The sequence below is a fragment of the Eleutherodactylus coqui genome, chromosome 6 (assembly GCF_035609145.1).
Source record: "Eleutherodactylus coqui strain aEleCoq1 chromosome 6, aEleCoq1.hap1, whole genome shotgun sequence".
NCBI lineage: Eukaryota > Metazoa > Chordata > Amphibia > Anura > Eleutherodactylidae > Eleutherodactylus > Eleutherodactylus coqui.
In genome coordinates, this window is record NC_089842.1 from 165857219 (window position 1) to 165874112 (window position 16894).

The window sequence follows — 16894 nt, forward strand, 5'->3', positions numbered from 1 at the left end:
TATGACACCGGAAAGTGAGAAAATTACATTCCGTAAGTAAAATATGGACGCTAATTCTTTTGCGCATAGAATTGAATAAGAGAGTTGGGACCCATTAGCTTTTACTATTTATGACATAATCAATGCTCGTGCCAAATTTCATGTTTCTATTACACCGGAAAGTGAGAAAATTACATTCCGTACGTAAAATTTGGACGCTAATTCTTTTGCGCATAGAATTGAATAATCAAGTTGGGACCCATTAGATTTTCCTATTTATGACATAATCAATGCTCGTGCCAAATTTCACGTTTCTATGACACCGGAAAGTGAGAAAATTACATTCTGTACGTAAAATTTGGATGCTAATTCTTTTGCGCATAGAAATGAATAATGGAGTTGGGACCCATTAGCTTTTCCTATTTATGACATAATCAATGCTCGTGCCAAATTTCACGTTTCTATGACACTGGAAAGTGAGAAAATTACATTCCGTACGTAAAATTTGGACGCTAATTCTTTTGCACATAGAATTGAATAATGGAGTTGGGACCCATTAACCTTTCCTATTTTTGACATAATCAATGCTCGTGCCAAATTAACGTTTCTATGACACCGGAAAGTGAGAAAATTACATTCCGTACGTAAAATTTGGACGCTAATTCTTTTGCACATAGAATTGAATAATCGAGTTGGGACCCATTAACTTTTCCTATTTATGACATAATCAATGGTCGTACCAAATTTCACGTTTCTATGACACCGGAAAGTGAGAAAATTACATTCCGTACGTAAAATTTAGACGCTAATTCTTTTGCGCATAGAATTGAATAATCAAGTTGGGACCCATTAGATTTTCCTATTTATGACATAATCAATGCTCGTGCCAAATTTCACGTTTCTATGACATCGGAAAGTGAGAAAATTACATTCTGTACGTAAAATTTGGATGCTAATTCTTTTGCGCATAGAACTGAATAATCGAGTTGGGACCCATTAGCTTTTCCTATTTATGACATAATCAATGCTCATGCCAAATTTCACGTTTCTATGACACTGGAAAGTGAGAAAATTACATTCCGTACGTAAAATTAGGACGCTAATTCTTTTGCACATAGAATTGAATAATGGAGTTGGGACCCATTAACCTTTCCTATTTTTGACATAATGAATGCTCGTGCCAAATTTCACGTTTCTATGACACTGGGAAGTGAGAAAATTACATTCCGTACGTAAAATTTGGACACTAATTCTTTTGCGCATAGAATTGAATAATCGAGTTGGGACCCATTAGCTTTTCCTATTTATGACATAATCAATGCTCATGCCAAATTTCACGTTTCTATGACACCGGAAAGTGAGAAAATTACATTCCGTATGTAATATTGGACGCTAATTCTTTTGTGCATAGAATTGAATAATCCGGTTGCGACCCATTTGCTTTTCCTATTTATGACATAATCAATGCCCGTGCCAAATTTCACCCTTCTATGACACCGGCAAAGTGAAAAATATACATTCCGTACGTAAAATTTGGACGCTAATTCTTTTGTTGCATAGAATTGAATAATCAAGTTGGGACCCATTAACTTTTCCTATTTATGACATAATCAATGGTCGTACCAAATTTCACGTTTCTATGACACCGGAAAGTGAGAAAATTACATTCCGTACGTAAAATTTAGACGCTAATTCTTTTGCGCATAGAATTGAATAATCAAGTTGGGACCCATTAGATTTTCCTATTTATGACATAATCAATGCTCGTGCCAAATTTCACGTTTCTATGACATCGGAAAGTGAGAAAATTACATTCTGTACGTAAAATTTGGATGCTAATTCTTTTGCGCATAGAACTGAATAATCGAGTTGGGACCCATTAGCTTTTCCTATTTATGACATAATCAATGCTCATGCCAAATTTCACGTTTCTATGACACTGGAAAGTGAGAAAATTACATTCCGTACGTAAAATTAGGACGCTAATTCTTTTGCACATAGAATTGAATAATGGAGTTGGGACCCATTAACCTTTCCTATTTTTGACATAATGAATGCTCGTGCCAAATTTCACGTTTCTATGACACTGGGAAGTGAGAAAATTACATTCCGTACGTAAAATTTGGACACTAATTCTTTTGCGCATAGAATTGAATAATCGAGTTGGGACCCATTAGCTTTTCCTATTTATGACATAATCAATGCTCATGCCAAATTTCACGTTTCTATGACACCGGAAAGTGAGAAAATTACATTCCGTATGTAATATTGGACGCTAATTCTTTTGTGCATAGAATTGAATAATCCGGTTGCGACCCATTTGCTTTTCCTATTTATGACATAATCAATGCCCGTGCCAAATTTCACCCTTCTATGACACCGGCAAAGTGAAAAATATACATTCCGTACGTAAAATTTGGACGCTAATTCTTTTGTTGCATAGAATTGAATAATCAAGTTGGGACCCATTAACTTTTCCTATTTATGACATAATCAATGCTTGTGCCAAATTTCACGTTTTTATGACACTGGAAAGTGAGAAAATTACATTCCGTACGTAAAATTTGGACGCTAGTTCTTTTGCGCATAGAATTGAATAATCGAGTTGTGACCCATTAGCTTTTCCTATTTATGACATAATCAATGCTCGTGCCAAATTTCACGTTTCTATGACACCGGAAAGTGAGAAAATTACATTCCGTACGTAAAATTTGGACGCTAATTCTTTTGCACTTAGAATTGAATAATCGAGTTGGGACCCATTAGCTTTTCCTATTTATGACATAATCAATGCTCCTGCCAAATTTTGAGTTTCTATGACACCGAGAAGTGAGAGAATTAAATTCTGTACGTAAAATTTGGACGCTAATTATTTTGCGCATAAAATTGAATAATCAAGTTGGGACCTATTCACTTTTCCTATTTATGACATAATCGATGCGCGTGCTAAATTTTAAGTTTCTATGACATTGGGAAGTGAGAGATTTAGATTATGTGCGTTAAATTTCAACGCTAATTCTTTTTCGCTAGAATTGAATAATCGAGTTGGGACCCAATTACTTATCCTATTTTGGAGATAATCTGTGCTTGTGCCAAAATTCATGTTTCTACGATATCGGGAAGTTGGAGAACCTTTTGGCGAGTCAGTCAGTCAGTCAGTGAGGGCTTTCGTCTTTATATATATAGATATGACATAGATAGATAGATAGATAGATAGATAGATAGATAGATAGATAGATAGATAGATAGATAGATAGATAGATAAATAGATAGATAGATAGATGAATATGAGATAGATATGAGAGGTAGCTAGATAGATAGATTAGATATGAGAGAGATAGATATGAATGAAATAGATAGATAGATAGAAAGATAGACAGATAGATAGATATGAGAGAGATAGATAGACAGATGATGTTCACATTTTCAATAATAAATACATATTATTTACAGGAATGTATATATTATAACTACTTGAGCTCATTCGCATACAATCAAAGCAGAATCAATGCCGATCTGCTGTGGATATGTTACAGAAACTAAAAGTGCAGATTCACATAGAAAATCTGTATTGGTGTTAATATTTACTAGTGAATGAATTCTCACTCATCACCTTGTTGGTGGCCGTATTTACACGGAACAGCTATCACCTACATGGCGCTCTATTAAGCGACTAGTCGAATGATAGCTGTCCCATGTAAAGCTAGCCAAAGGCCTTCTGTGTCTATAGATGAGTCCAGCCTTGATCATAGACCAATGTTTATAGCTGTATATACGCTAACCTGTGAATGGCATGCACTACAGAATACAGCATATAATGTATTTTCAGTCTGCAAGGAAGAGGGTAAAAGGATTCTAAAATGAAACATACTAATTAGTATAGGGCTAAGATGTCAAAACAATCATGATTCTTGGACATTTATAAACTTTACATTTCTTTGGTAAAGGGTATGTCCACTTTTACAACCTTTTCTTAAAGCGACCCTATGGTTTCAAGACAATATCCTATCCTGGACAGGAGGGGGTAGGGGGTACATTACCTGCTGTCACCCCTCTGATCTGCTGATTTCAGGCCATTCAAGATAGCTGCAGCAATTCTCTAACTGGCTAATGCACACTGAACACATGAGCAGCTCAGCCCAATCAGACAGCAGCTATACCGCATTAGTAGTCTAACATTACCAATGCACAGGATTTATCTGTAATCTGTATCCATGGAGGCATTAAGATCTGCATAGGGGCTGTATACCCAATACAGAGGGTAATTTTTATCCAAGACTACTTATACGTATAGTCACTTCCTTTTTTTATTTTAGAAATACTGGAGAAATAAAATGGTTTGTCACATCAGTTTCCTGGGATCTGTGGTACTACAGATGATCTGCAGCTTTCCTGCTCAGATATGGGGGATTGTGCTGGCTGGGCGTGTGTGTGTGTCTCCAGTCAGCCAATCACTCCAGGCCAGTACACATAAGGCTGTCTTCCCAGGTGTGGGAGTGTTCAGCTTTCTCTGTTCTCATTCCCTCTCTGTGTGTGGTGTGAGCAGGTTCTATGTTTGTTTGCTGCAAAAAATGTTGTCTTGTGTTGTGCTGACTTTCTCCTGGTTATGACACTATCTGTATTAGTTTTCCCTTCTCCTGCTGACTTGCTGGCATCTGCACTAGGCCCGTATGGATAAGTCCTGTGCACGCCATGTCAGTAGAAGGGCTTTCCATCTCTTTCCCCTCTGGACCTGCGCACTCTTTTTGTAGACTTCTGTGACTGAGACCAGTTGTGTAAGGTGCAGAGGTTCTGTTTAGAGGTGCACAATTTTTCTCCCTCCTATTTGCCATCTTTGTCTTGGTGTCAGGGCCTTTTTAGATAAATCCTGTACACATGCATAGTTTGGAGGAGTTGCATAATTTTTTTTTTTATGCTTTGAGGGTCCAGAGTCCCCTTTTTTTAAAGGGGGGGGGGGGGGGTAGTGTCAGGTCTGTCCCCTGCGATCTGTGATACTACAGATGAGCTGCAGCTTTCCTGCTCAGGTGTTGGGGATTGTGCTGGCTGGGTGTGTGAGTATCTCCAGTCAGCCAATCACCCGAGGTCAGCACACATAAAGCTGTCTTCTCAGGTTTGGGTGTGGTCAGCTTTCTCAGTTCTGATTCTCTCTCTGTGTTGTGTGAGCAGGTTTTGTGTTTGGTTGCTGCAAGAGAGGTCTGTGTTTTGCGTTTGTTTGGTTATGTCGCTGAACTCCTGGTTAGTGCAGGGACTAGCAGTATAGCCAGGAGCCGTGATGTGGCCCGCTAACTTCCATATTTTGATCAAAATGTCAACAAATACCTGACATTTATAGCATCAACATCTGCTATAGTGTTTGCATTTTGGCTGCTGTATGGTGCGATTATGGCTCTGTGTCTTCTTACTCTGTCCAGTTGTCTCTGTTGGTGGTGGGTTGTCCCCTATGGGTATGTGTCCTATCCAGGGTGCATGGGTATCCAGGGTGCAGGAGCAGAAAAGGCCCAGATCCGAAGACTGCTGGGCCACCCTTTATTGAGGCGATGTCCCCTCTCAGGTGAGTTTACGTCACTTATGCTAGTAGAAGTAATGGAGAAGTGCTAATCTGTGGTAGTTTCACCTGGTTTTCCCCATCCTTCTGGGTCACGTTCGTGTGGGCCCGATGCGCACTTGCCCCCACGAACATAACATGGTTGTAATTGTGGATATACCTTTTACCGAATCACCATGCAGCAAATATAGAGTCCACTAAATTACTGTGTACACAAATCTCTTTTCAGCATCATTCAAGGTTATTGACATGCAAAAATCCATTAAAAAAAACAATAAAATTTTAGTATATGTGAACCTCAGCTCCCTCTTAGTCAACCCCTGATGAGGTTTTTAAGGATTCCCACACTAATGGATTTCGATCAGAGATAAGGAATGTCATTGGCTAGTTGCCAACCCGCACTGGATATCACATATCTACCAATCTTGCACCAGCTTTTTGTAGGTGGCAGTTTTTGCAACTTTTTTTTACATTTATATTACACATTGCGTTTTTGTGATTGGACAAACAGTAAAAATTTTCAAACATTATCAAATATTAAATTTGTAGATAAAGATCATAGTGATCATAGTACTGTCTGACTAAGGACATTCAGAAGATATATAACAATATTAGCAAGCACATCCTCCGAAACTAATATCTGGCTATGGATTGGGTCACATACATATATTAAATCATGCCGCTTTTCTCTTCCTGTGGAGTATTTCTTGAGGAGGACTTCCCAATCAGGAGTTCCTTCTCTTGTATCAGACTGTCCAGCAAATCTTCCTGTCGATAATTGTGGTAGACCTTCAAGAAGGCAAGGACTGTAATACCGAGCCAGGACAGCCAAGCGGCCCATAGTCCAAACTAAAAAATCAAGGCAGAACACATACATCTTAGAAATTAACATTTCAAGTGACACTGAAGCATCACTGTCATGAATGGCTCTATACTGTGTCAGCATCGAAGCTGAAGAGGACATGATAGAGGCGCATTGTGAGATGAGCTCTTTAGCCAACTGCTCTCAGTCAATCATCATCCCTGAGCATGCTGATTGGCTGAGAGCAGCAAACTGACAGGGCTCTGCTCTCATGTCCTGTTCAGTAAGATACAGTGCAGCATGCAACCTTGCACAACATTGGTGATACAGAATTAATGATACCGTTGTGAGCAGACATCAACATTTCCATCAAAGCGTTATCCTTTTGGATACCACTTGAGTGTGTAGAAAATTTAACCCCTCTAGGGTTAACTTATTAAAAGGCCTGTAAATACCGTTCATATTGCAGTAACCAAGACTTTTTAGTTAACACTTACACCTTTGTCTAGCTGTGACATTTAATGCTATACTGCTTTGCTTCCAGCCACCCCAATTAGCAGGGTCTAATAGAAACCTCTGAATCATAGTCTATATATAAAAAACTGTATATATTTACTGCTAGAAATAAACAAACTTGAAGAGTTCAGTTCAGCTGGTTTGCCAAATAGTTTGGTTCCCATAAAAACCCTGTATAACACTCAGAGGGTGTTATACAAGGCTTGCATGGCTCTTAGACAAGACTAGTGTTGAGTAAACCAAACCAGTAGAACTGTGTTTCGAGTAGAACTTTCCTAAAAGCTCAGTTCAGGTTCACACCCAACTGAACTTTTAGCAAAGTTCGACCCAAAACAGGGTACTACTAGTTCAGTTGGCTCAACACTACTTACTTCATATGGTATAGAATTTTATGGGGTTCACTGCTTTGGAGAATCCCGTGACAACAAGCTGATTGCAAAGTGTTCACTTACTGGGATCCCCAGTGATCAGCCATAATCTGTGGGTAACCTGGCAGTGAGTGTTCAATTTCCCTGCAGCGCCACCACAGGGTGCATTAAGCATTACACAACTCAATTGGTTATCTGTGTAATGCAAGCTAGAAAAGGTCCTCCACAAGGAGAAATGTCATCGTAGACACTCTCCCCTCTGGCCAAGAGATTAGTATTCAAAACATGAGACTCCACGCTATTAACTCCGACCTCCCTAATACTATATATGGCAGTAGGCTTTCTAAACTGCACAATCCCTTTAAGCTGATAAAATAGTCACAACACTTGCCTGTGCAATGGCAAATTGGTCATAGAAGGATGAATTCTCCAAATTAAGCTCAAGATCTCTATCTTGGAGTTCTTCACAACTTCACAAAAGAAAAAACATGATTGTTAGTTACAGTAACACTGATTTGATATAAATAACAGTGTTTTCTAAACTGGTAATAAAAAAATGGCGCTCCTGCCTGGTTCATGTCACCTTGTATATACTCTCGTTACAGGCCAGTCTGCTGCTTGCTGATCCTAACACTCATGTTTTGTAGGACTATAGGGACTTACAGTCCTGGGGGTGCATTTCCCTTCCAACTGGAAATATGGGGGTCCCTGTGGAGAGTAAAGGTGCTTTTACATGGAACGATTATAATTCGGATTCCTTTGATCCAGCGAGAATCTGAACTATTTTCATTCGGTGTAAATGCATGCAGTGACTGAACGACCAATGAGAGTCTTTCACTTCTTGTTTGTCATTCAGTTTCCGCATGCAGAAAACTGAATGATGTATTGTTCCATGTATGAATGACTGCCTGCTTACTGTGAATGGAGGTGGGTGGGCTGGGACAATCTCCATCCCGCTTTGCCTCCAATCATTAGCGATGTTCATTCTTGTGTAAGGCCTCATGTCCACTAGGAAAATGGATTTAGCAAATCCGCGCGGGTGTCCCGCACACGTGATCTGTGCCCTTAGGAATGCATTGGACACCCGCAGGTAAATAAATACCTGCGGATGTCATTTTTCCCTGCCGCGCGGATCGCACTTGTGGGAAATCACCTGCAGCATGCTCCATTTTCTGCTGGTTTCCCGCACATACAGCTTCCATTGAAGCCTATGAGAGCCGTCCGCTCCCGTATTTCTGCTGTGCCGCGGGAGAGCAGGATTTCAAAAAAAGAAAAAGATGGGCCCGGGCACACTGCTGGCGTGCCGAGCACATCTGCCGTGCCGAAGAAAGAAGATCTGGCCGCGACAGAGGGCAGATCCGCAGCATCCAGACAGGTAAGTAAATCTTATTTTCAGGCCTGATGTCTGCGGGAACGGAGGGACCCGCTGTGGGATTCTGCATGGAGAATACGCGCGGGCCCGAATTTCCCAGTGCACATGAAGCCTAAAAGTACAGGAACGATTATCGCTGGGATGGCTTGTCAGGCATCTGTTGCCAGACAGATCATTCCATGTAAAAGCAGCAAGGGCTGGGTTCACACGGGGCGGAATTGCCAGCGGAATGCCTGCCTCCAAACTTGGCACTATTTGGTGCGGGTTTTGAAGCGGATTTCATCACGAATTCCTCTTTGGAATTCACCCCCCTCATTGAGAGGCAGTGAGTTTCGCAGCGGAGACTGCAATACAATTGACATGTCGCAGATTTGAATTTCGTGCCGTGATAAAGTTTCTGTACGGTTTTTGTGCGGGTTATTTCCGCAGCATGTGGCCAAGATTTTCAAAATCTTGTCCACTTTACTGCTACTGTAAATGGAAATTCCGTGGCAATTCCGCCCCATGTGAACCCAGCCTTAGGGCTCAGTCACATGGGCCTATTTTCACAGTGTGCATAGCGTCAATGAAAGTAAATGGATTTTCATTGATCCATTCACACTTGCGTATAGTCATTGCGTATGTAAGGGCTCATTCACACAGGCATATTGCCCCCACGTATTACGCGCGCGTTTTTCCCATGCTTAGCACCCTGTTAATGGAGGCAATGAAAGTTTATGGACTTTCATTCTGCTATTCACACCTGCATTGTAGCTGTGAGGGGACATCCGTATAAAATGCAGGAGAAATAAATTGCAGCATGCTTTGTTTCCCTTTGTTTCACATGCAGCCCTTAAAGGGCTCCGTATTGGAACGCTGCCCTCTCACAATGTCTGCAAGAGGGCAGCGTTTAGTACGGAGCCCCGCTCTGCACAGAGCAGGGGATTTGAGCTAAAAAAGACACACTGCGCATATCTCACCGTGAATCAAGATCCGCTATTACGCTCCCCAACATGCGATTTCCCTGCAGATGCGAGGCGTTTTTAGATCAAAATCGCCTCGCATCAATTTGGGGAGGTAGTGATCCTCCACCGCAGCAGAGGATCGGGGAGTGTCTACCGTTGTTTTCAGTGGGGAATCATCGCATCGCACTTGTGTGTGCCTAGCACGTGGCACAATGCGGTCATTGGCCCCATTAAAAACAATGGGCGATAGCCACGATTCGTTTCCCGCATCACATCAGAAGGAATGTGTTAAGTTTGGCTTCTTCAAATTATGTTTACAGAGATCCTGACATATCTCCCAATTTACAGAGATTGCTTTTAGACGAAACAATTATCATTTTAAAAAAATGTTCAAATGAGCGAAAGTGACCGATAATTGTTCAGTCTAAGGGCTTATTCAGACGAACGTATATCGGCTGCGTATTCACGCCGGCCGATATAAGCTGTCCCTCTCTGCAGGGGAAGGAGGCTGGAAGAGCCATGAGCAGTGCTCTGAGCTCCCGCCCCCTCTCTGCCTCCTCTCCGCCCCTCTGCACTATTTGCAATGAGAGGAGGCGGGGCAGAGCTAAGTTTCGAGAGTTAGCTCCGCCCCCACCCCCTCCCATTGTAAATACTGCTGAGGGGCGGAGAGGAGGCAGAGAGGGGGCGCAAGCTCAGTGCACTGCTTCCAGCCTCCTTCCCTTGCAGAGAGGGACAGCTTATATCGGCCGGCATGAATACGTGGCCAATATACGGTCGCCTGAATAAGCCCTAAACGCAAACCAACGACTGAATGACAAACGAGAATCGGGCACTTCTTGCGCATCGTTCATTTTATGCAAACATAAAAATCATCGGCTCGTTCACTTCTCGTTCCATTTTTGAATAATTACGACTTTTGATCGTATTAAAAAAATTAAATTACGCTATCTTTGGGGGGGGGACCTTGTTTCTATGGCGTACAGACTGTTGCATAAATAACATAACTTTATTCTATGGGTCAATGTGATTATGACTGCACCAAATGGATATGGTTTGTTTTTGCTGTACTACTTTTAAAAAATAAAATCTCTTTGGAAAAACATGAAATTATTTTCTGCCGCCATCTTCTGACAGCCATAACTTTTTTTATTTGTAAGTCGACAGTTATGTAAGGGCTCATTTTTTTGAAGGACATACTGTAGTTTCTATTGATACCATTTTGCAGTATATACGAGTTTTTGATGACTTTTTACTAAATTTTTCTTTGAGACAGGGTGTCCAAAAAGCTGATGTGTATTTTTTTTAAGCAGACGACCTTTATCGTGTGGCATAAGTAATGCGTTATTTTGATAGATGAGACTTTTACAGATGCAGTGATACCAAATATGTTTTTTTTTTTTGTTATTATAAATATGGAAAAAGTTTATTTTTAAACTTTTTATATCGTTTATTTTTTCTAAGAATTAATAAAACTTTTTAAACTAATTTTTCCATTTTATTTTAAGCCTTCCATTTTTCATTTTAAGCCTGTTTGATCACTCCCACAGCATAATGTCATACCATAGTATCGCCTTATACCGCGATCTGACAGGCAGTCAATCAAGCCACGTCACAGGAATGGCTTGATAGGCAATCAGCCATGACAGCACTGGGGGCCTTCAAAAGGCGCCAGGCTGCCATGGCAATTGTACGGCACCTCCCTGTTTGCGACCACGGAAAACATATTGTGGGATTTAAATGCCCCTGTTGGAACTGACAACGGCATTTACAGGGCTAACAGTGGCGATCAGCATTCATGGTCATGGCCAGGTATGGAGCAGATTTGGCTCTCGATTTCCCTCCATGCAAACTCCAAACCATCAGAATGTAACTATAAGTCCTGTGTCGTTAAGGGGTTATGAGTCGGAGATACAATGTGATATTGTAGTTCATTCACTAGAATACCAGAAATAGTCCATAATCAAGAATGGTGCTGTGTCTATAGAATAGACAGAATGAGGGTAAATTGGCTTCTGCCTACTGGGTTTTTTTTTTTGCCTTCCTCTGGATCAACAAGGAGGTCTGGGGGGGGGGGGGGAAACAGGCTGAACTGGATGGACATTTGTCTTTTTTCAGCCTACGATGTAGTAACCCCCGCTTTCTAACCTCATACAATCTCGTTTAACTTCTTGGTAGTAGAAGACATAAATCTTTGCACCAACCTGTAGGGCCTGCTTCCTTTCTCAGTAATGGCATCGCACCACATGTTAAACCCAACACTGACAATGGTGCTGGCAATAAATGTAACAAAAACCACAAAGGAGCTGATCAGCAGATTCAGGAAGGCGTAAAAGAAGGAGCTGCAATAAAAAGAAACAGAATATAACTCATAGGAAGAAGAAAACTGCATCAGCAGAAGCAGCAAGCAGCGTGTAGCATGCGAATTGCTAGAATAAGTAGTCTCTCAAGACGGCGGCTGTAATTAATAACACCAAGGAGATAGCCCAAGTCTTCAGATTACTCTTCTCTTGTCTCATTATCCTTGTCACTTAAATCCCTTTATTTTTCTACTTAATGAGAATTTAAATCATACACCCTAAACTGGTGTCTCATTATAAATCATGTTATTCAATTACAAACAGGTAGCAGACATCACCCTGAGCCTATGCTCCTGTATATCAGCAGACAATGTTATGTAGGAGGCAGCTGCTAGCAAACACCGCAACTTCCAATCTGCAAACTTTTCCATTGAGGGGCGGAGCATGACACAAGGATCCTCTCCAATGCTTTTTGAATCTTTTTGTGATGCTCCATCCTCTATGCCCTGCACTAGGTATAACAAAGTATATCAGTGTTGTCCAGAGTGTTTCATGGACTAGCCCTTTAAGAAAGCAGTGCCGTCGCTTGGTCCTTGGCTTTAATCCCCACCAATAGCAGATGTATGGATCGGGATAAAAGCCCTCAAGCAGGAGCAGGTCAGATCTGTGGATGTTTTTCCCTGTAGTTGGAGCTCCTATGGTTGCCCCAAATACAGTGGAAAAGTGTGAAATTAAAAAAAAACAATGTCAATGACCGCCAGAGTTCTTATATGACATTATGGGGAATAACAAAACAACTAAAAAAAATTAATTTATCCAGAGATGAAAATCCAGCTGCTCCAGTGGCAATAAAGTGCAATGGCGGTGGAAAGGTACTTATCCTAATTAGGTATCCTGGTGGTGAAGTAGTAAAAGATGTATGCACATGGGGAAATGGATGCAACCAGCCCAGTATACTGTCTGTTGACATATAATAAATGTAGTGTTCAAGGTCAAGAAAATACTGGGAATAAGATGCAACATCAAGATGTACATGCACATACATGGGTCTTCTTTATTCATTTTTCATTTTCATCTTATTTATTATATACTACCGTAGCTTACCCGTCGCGCGTTGCTGCGAAGACAGACAGACATACATTCATTCGTTTTTATATATCTAGATAACAACCAATCACAGCGCAGCTTTCGTGTTACCTCAGTGGTATAATATATAACAACCAATCACAGCGCAGCTTTCATGTTACCTTAGCAGTATAAAATATAACAACCAATCACAGCGCGGCTTTCATGTTACCTCAGCAGTAAGAGAAATAACAACCAATCACAGCGCAACTTTTATTCTGCCTCAGCAATATAAAAAATAGCAACCAATCACAGCGCAGCTTTCATGTTACCTCTGCGGTATTATATATAGCAACCAATCACAGCGCAGCTTTCATGTTACCTCAGTGGTATAATATATAACAACGAATCGCAGCACAGCTTTCATGCAACCTCAGTAGTATAAGAAGTAGCCACCAATCACAGCACAGCTTTCATGTTACCTCAGCAGTATAAGAAATAGCAACCAATCACAGCACAGCTTTCATTTTACCTCAGCATTCCCAATATCCAGCAATTGTCTTGCGAAACGTTCGGCGGATGCATCATTTTGTAGTTGAACACGCATCCCGTTGCTCGTAATGCCTTTTGCTTTCGTGCTTGAGATGGAAATCAAACGATCTTTGTCTGGGGGGCATAACTGTCGACGATGCTCGCACGCGCGGCACCTATCGTAGGATAGTTGTACTATGCCAGTAACCTTCCCAGGACTGTACTCAACAACTTCCCAAAGTCTCATGGCAATTGGATGAATGGTGTAGTAATGCATAAAGGACAGACAGACAGACATTCATTTATATATATCAGGAAGTGAGAGAATTAGATTCCGTACGTAAAATTTGGACGCTAATTGTTTTGCGCTTAGAATTGAATAATCGAGTTGGGACCCATTAGCTTTTCCTATTTATGACATATTCAATGCCCGTGCCAAATTTAATGTTTCTATGTGAGAAAATTACATTCCGTACGTAAAATTTGGACGCTAATTCTTTTGCGCATAGAATTGAATAATCGAGTTGGGACCCATTAGCGTTTCCTATTTATGACATATTCAATGCCCGTGCCAAATTTAATGTTTCTATGTGAGAAAATTACATTCCGTACGTAAAATTTGGACGCTAATTCTTTTGCGCATAGAATTGAATAATCGAGTTGGGACCCATTAGCGTTTCCTATTTATGACATGTTGAATGCCCGTGCCAAATTTCATGTTTCTATGTGAGAAAATTACATTTCGTACGTAAAATTTGGACGCTAATTCTTTGGCACATAGAATTGAATAATCGAGTTGGGACCCATTAGCTTTTCCTATTTATGACATAATCAATGCTCATGCCAAATTTCAAGTTTCTATGACATTGCGAAGCGAGAAAATTAGATTCCGTACGTAAAATTTGGATGCTAATTCTTTGGCGCTTACAATTGAATAATCGAGTTGGGACCCATTAACTTTTCCTATTTATGACATAATCAATGCTTGTGCCAAATTTCATGTTTCTACAACATCGGGAAGTGAGAGAATTAGTGGCAATGATGGAAATCGAACAATCTACGTGGGGGGTCGTAACTGTCGACGAAGCACGCACGCGCACCATTTATCGTAGCATAAATGTACTATGCCTATAATCTTCCCAGGAGTGTACTCAACAACTTCCCAAAGTTTCATGGCGATCGGATGAATGGTGTAGTAGCGCATAAAGGACAGACAGACAGACAGACACGCAGACAGACACGCAGACAGACACGCAGACAGACACGCAGACAGACACACACGCATACATTTTATATATATAGATTTTTATTTTATTTATATATTTTTCAATTACCGTATATACTCAAGTATCAGCCGACCCGAGTATAAGCCGAGTCAATAAGTTTTACCACAAGAAACTGGGAAAACTTAGTGACTCGAGTATAAGCCCAGCTATACTCGAGTATATGCTGGGTAAAAAAAAACAAAACTCCATACTCACCTCTCAGCCGGAGTCTGTGTCTGTGCGACAAGCTGCTTGAATTCTTCCCGCTGTCATCCCTGCCGTCCTCTCTGCTCGGCTCTGTCATCTCTGTCAGCGCTGTGTAAGTAAGCACTGTGATTGGATCGAGCGCCAGCCAATCACAGCCGGTGCTCGATCATTCACAGCCAATCAGTGAACGATCGAGTGTCGGCTGTGATTGGCTGGCGCTCGATCCAATCACAGTGCTTACTTACACAGCGCTGACGGCAGGGGATGACAGAGCAGGGAGAATTCAAGCAGCTTGTCGCACAGACACAGACTCCGAACCGACGCCAGAGACATGGGAATTTAAGCAACTTGGCGTACTGGAGATTTTTTTTTTTAACCCTTCCCTGACTCGAGTGTAAACCAAGGGGGGCTTCTTCAGCACAAAAAAATGTGCTGAAAAACTCAGCTTATACTGAAGTATATACAGTAATTTATTATTTACTCCCATCCATTTCTATTCCCTACATTGTCTGCATTCGATCCACACCCATCATTCATCAAATTACACTCATATTTGTAAATGTCCATAGCCATGCTTATTAATTTCCAATCACCCAGTCTAACAACCTCTGTTGCCATTTGTGTCTGACCGTATGATCGCAAACAACTCTCTAAGAATGCCATTTATTACGATCAGTAACGTACTTATTCCTGTATTTATGTTGTTTTTATTGCCATTGTTTTGTGTGCTTTTATCATGTCACATTTTTAATATGTCCTTTTTCTATTCAATCATTTTTATGTTATTATTTTATTGCTGTGATTTATTACTACTTATATTATTCCATGATGATTTGCTGCATGAATGCAAAATGCAGTATATATACATTCATTTGGTTTTATTTCCTGCCACAACTTCTGTTTCCTCTACATCTCCCCACTATGTATTCTTTTAACCCCTTAAGGGCCAAGAGTGGTAAATATACGGCGCCTGGTCCTGCTCTCTAATCCCATCTGGTAGTAAAAATACGGCGCGGGTTTAAAGCCCCTGCTTCTGCAATCAAGCAGAAGGGTTGTCAGCTGTTAGTCACAGCTGATAACCCAGAGGAAAAGGAAGAAGTGGTTTTTAACCCCTTCCCACTCCAGGACGTACATTTACGCCCTGGAGCGTCGGGGTATGTATGAAGAGAGGTCGTGGGGCTACCTCTCTTCATACAGCGCGGGCGTCAGCTGTTTATTTCAGCTGACACCCGAGGGCAATAGCTGTGATCGGCCATTCGCGGCTATTAACCCAGCGGCATTTAAATCCATGGTGAGATTGGGGGAGCCGTGCAGGTGTCATGGCAGCCGGGGGCCTTCTGAAAGGCCCCAGGGCTGCCTTGAGAGACTGCCTATCAAGCCATCCTCGTTTTTGTTGCAGTTTGTGCGCCGTAGAAACAAGGAGCACTGAAAGATGGCGGAATGTCATTTTTTTTTCATTTTATTCCACTTAGAATTTTTTTTCAGTTTTTCAGTACATTATATGGTGCTTTAAATAGCACTATTGAAAATTACAACTCGGCCCGCAAAAAACAAGCCCTCAAACAGCGACGTCGATGGATAAATAAAGGAGTTACGATTTTTTTAAAGGGGGGAGGAAAAAACGAAAATGGAAAAAAAAAAGTGGGCCGCGTCATTAAGGGGTTAATCACTCAATGAGCGCTATCTGCTAAAAAGTGAAAGTGGAAGTATAACTTCCACTACACAAGCCAATGGTCACGTGATCACCAGGATTCTCTACTACAGCAGAGCTACAGGGTCATACTAGAGCCTGACCAGCTCTGCCAGTGACTAATGTCACTACAGGGGATGTTTTCCCTGTAACTGGGGTTCCTATAGATGCCCCAGCTACAGTGGGAAAGTGAAGTCATTGGGGACATGAATAGTAAAAAAATAATTACATACATAAGTAAAACAAAATTACAGAATAGAATAAAAATATATACATAAAAAAAACAGAGCCGACACCAACCAAAACCATCACT

General features: G+C 41.1%; 1 protein-coding gene across 1 annotated transcript in view; it reads right to left on the minus strand.

Annotated features, from left to right (window-relative positions):
• Positions 1-5819: 5819 nt before the first annotated feature.
• The window catches only part of TMEM179 (transmembrane protein 179), a 43246-nt gene continuing 32171 nt past the window's right edge, over positions 5820-16894 (minus strand). The window contains exons 2-4 of the mRNA XM_066605817.1: positions 11728-11865; positions 7602-7680; positions 5820-6373 (exon numbers count right to left, since the gene is read on the minus strand). Of these exons, the coding sequence (XP_066461914.1) occupies positions 6194-6373; positions 7602-7680; positions 11728-11865 (397 nt within the window). The 3' untranslated portion in view covers positions 5820-6193. The remainder of the gene's footprint in view (positions 6374-7601; positions 7681-11727; positions 11866-16894) is intronic.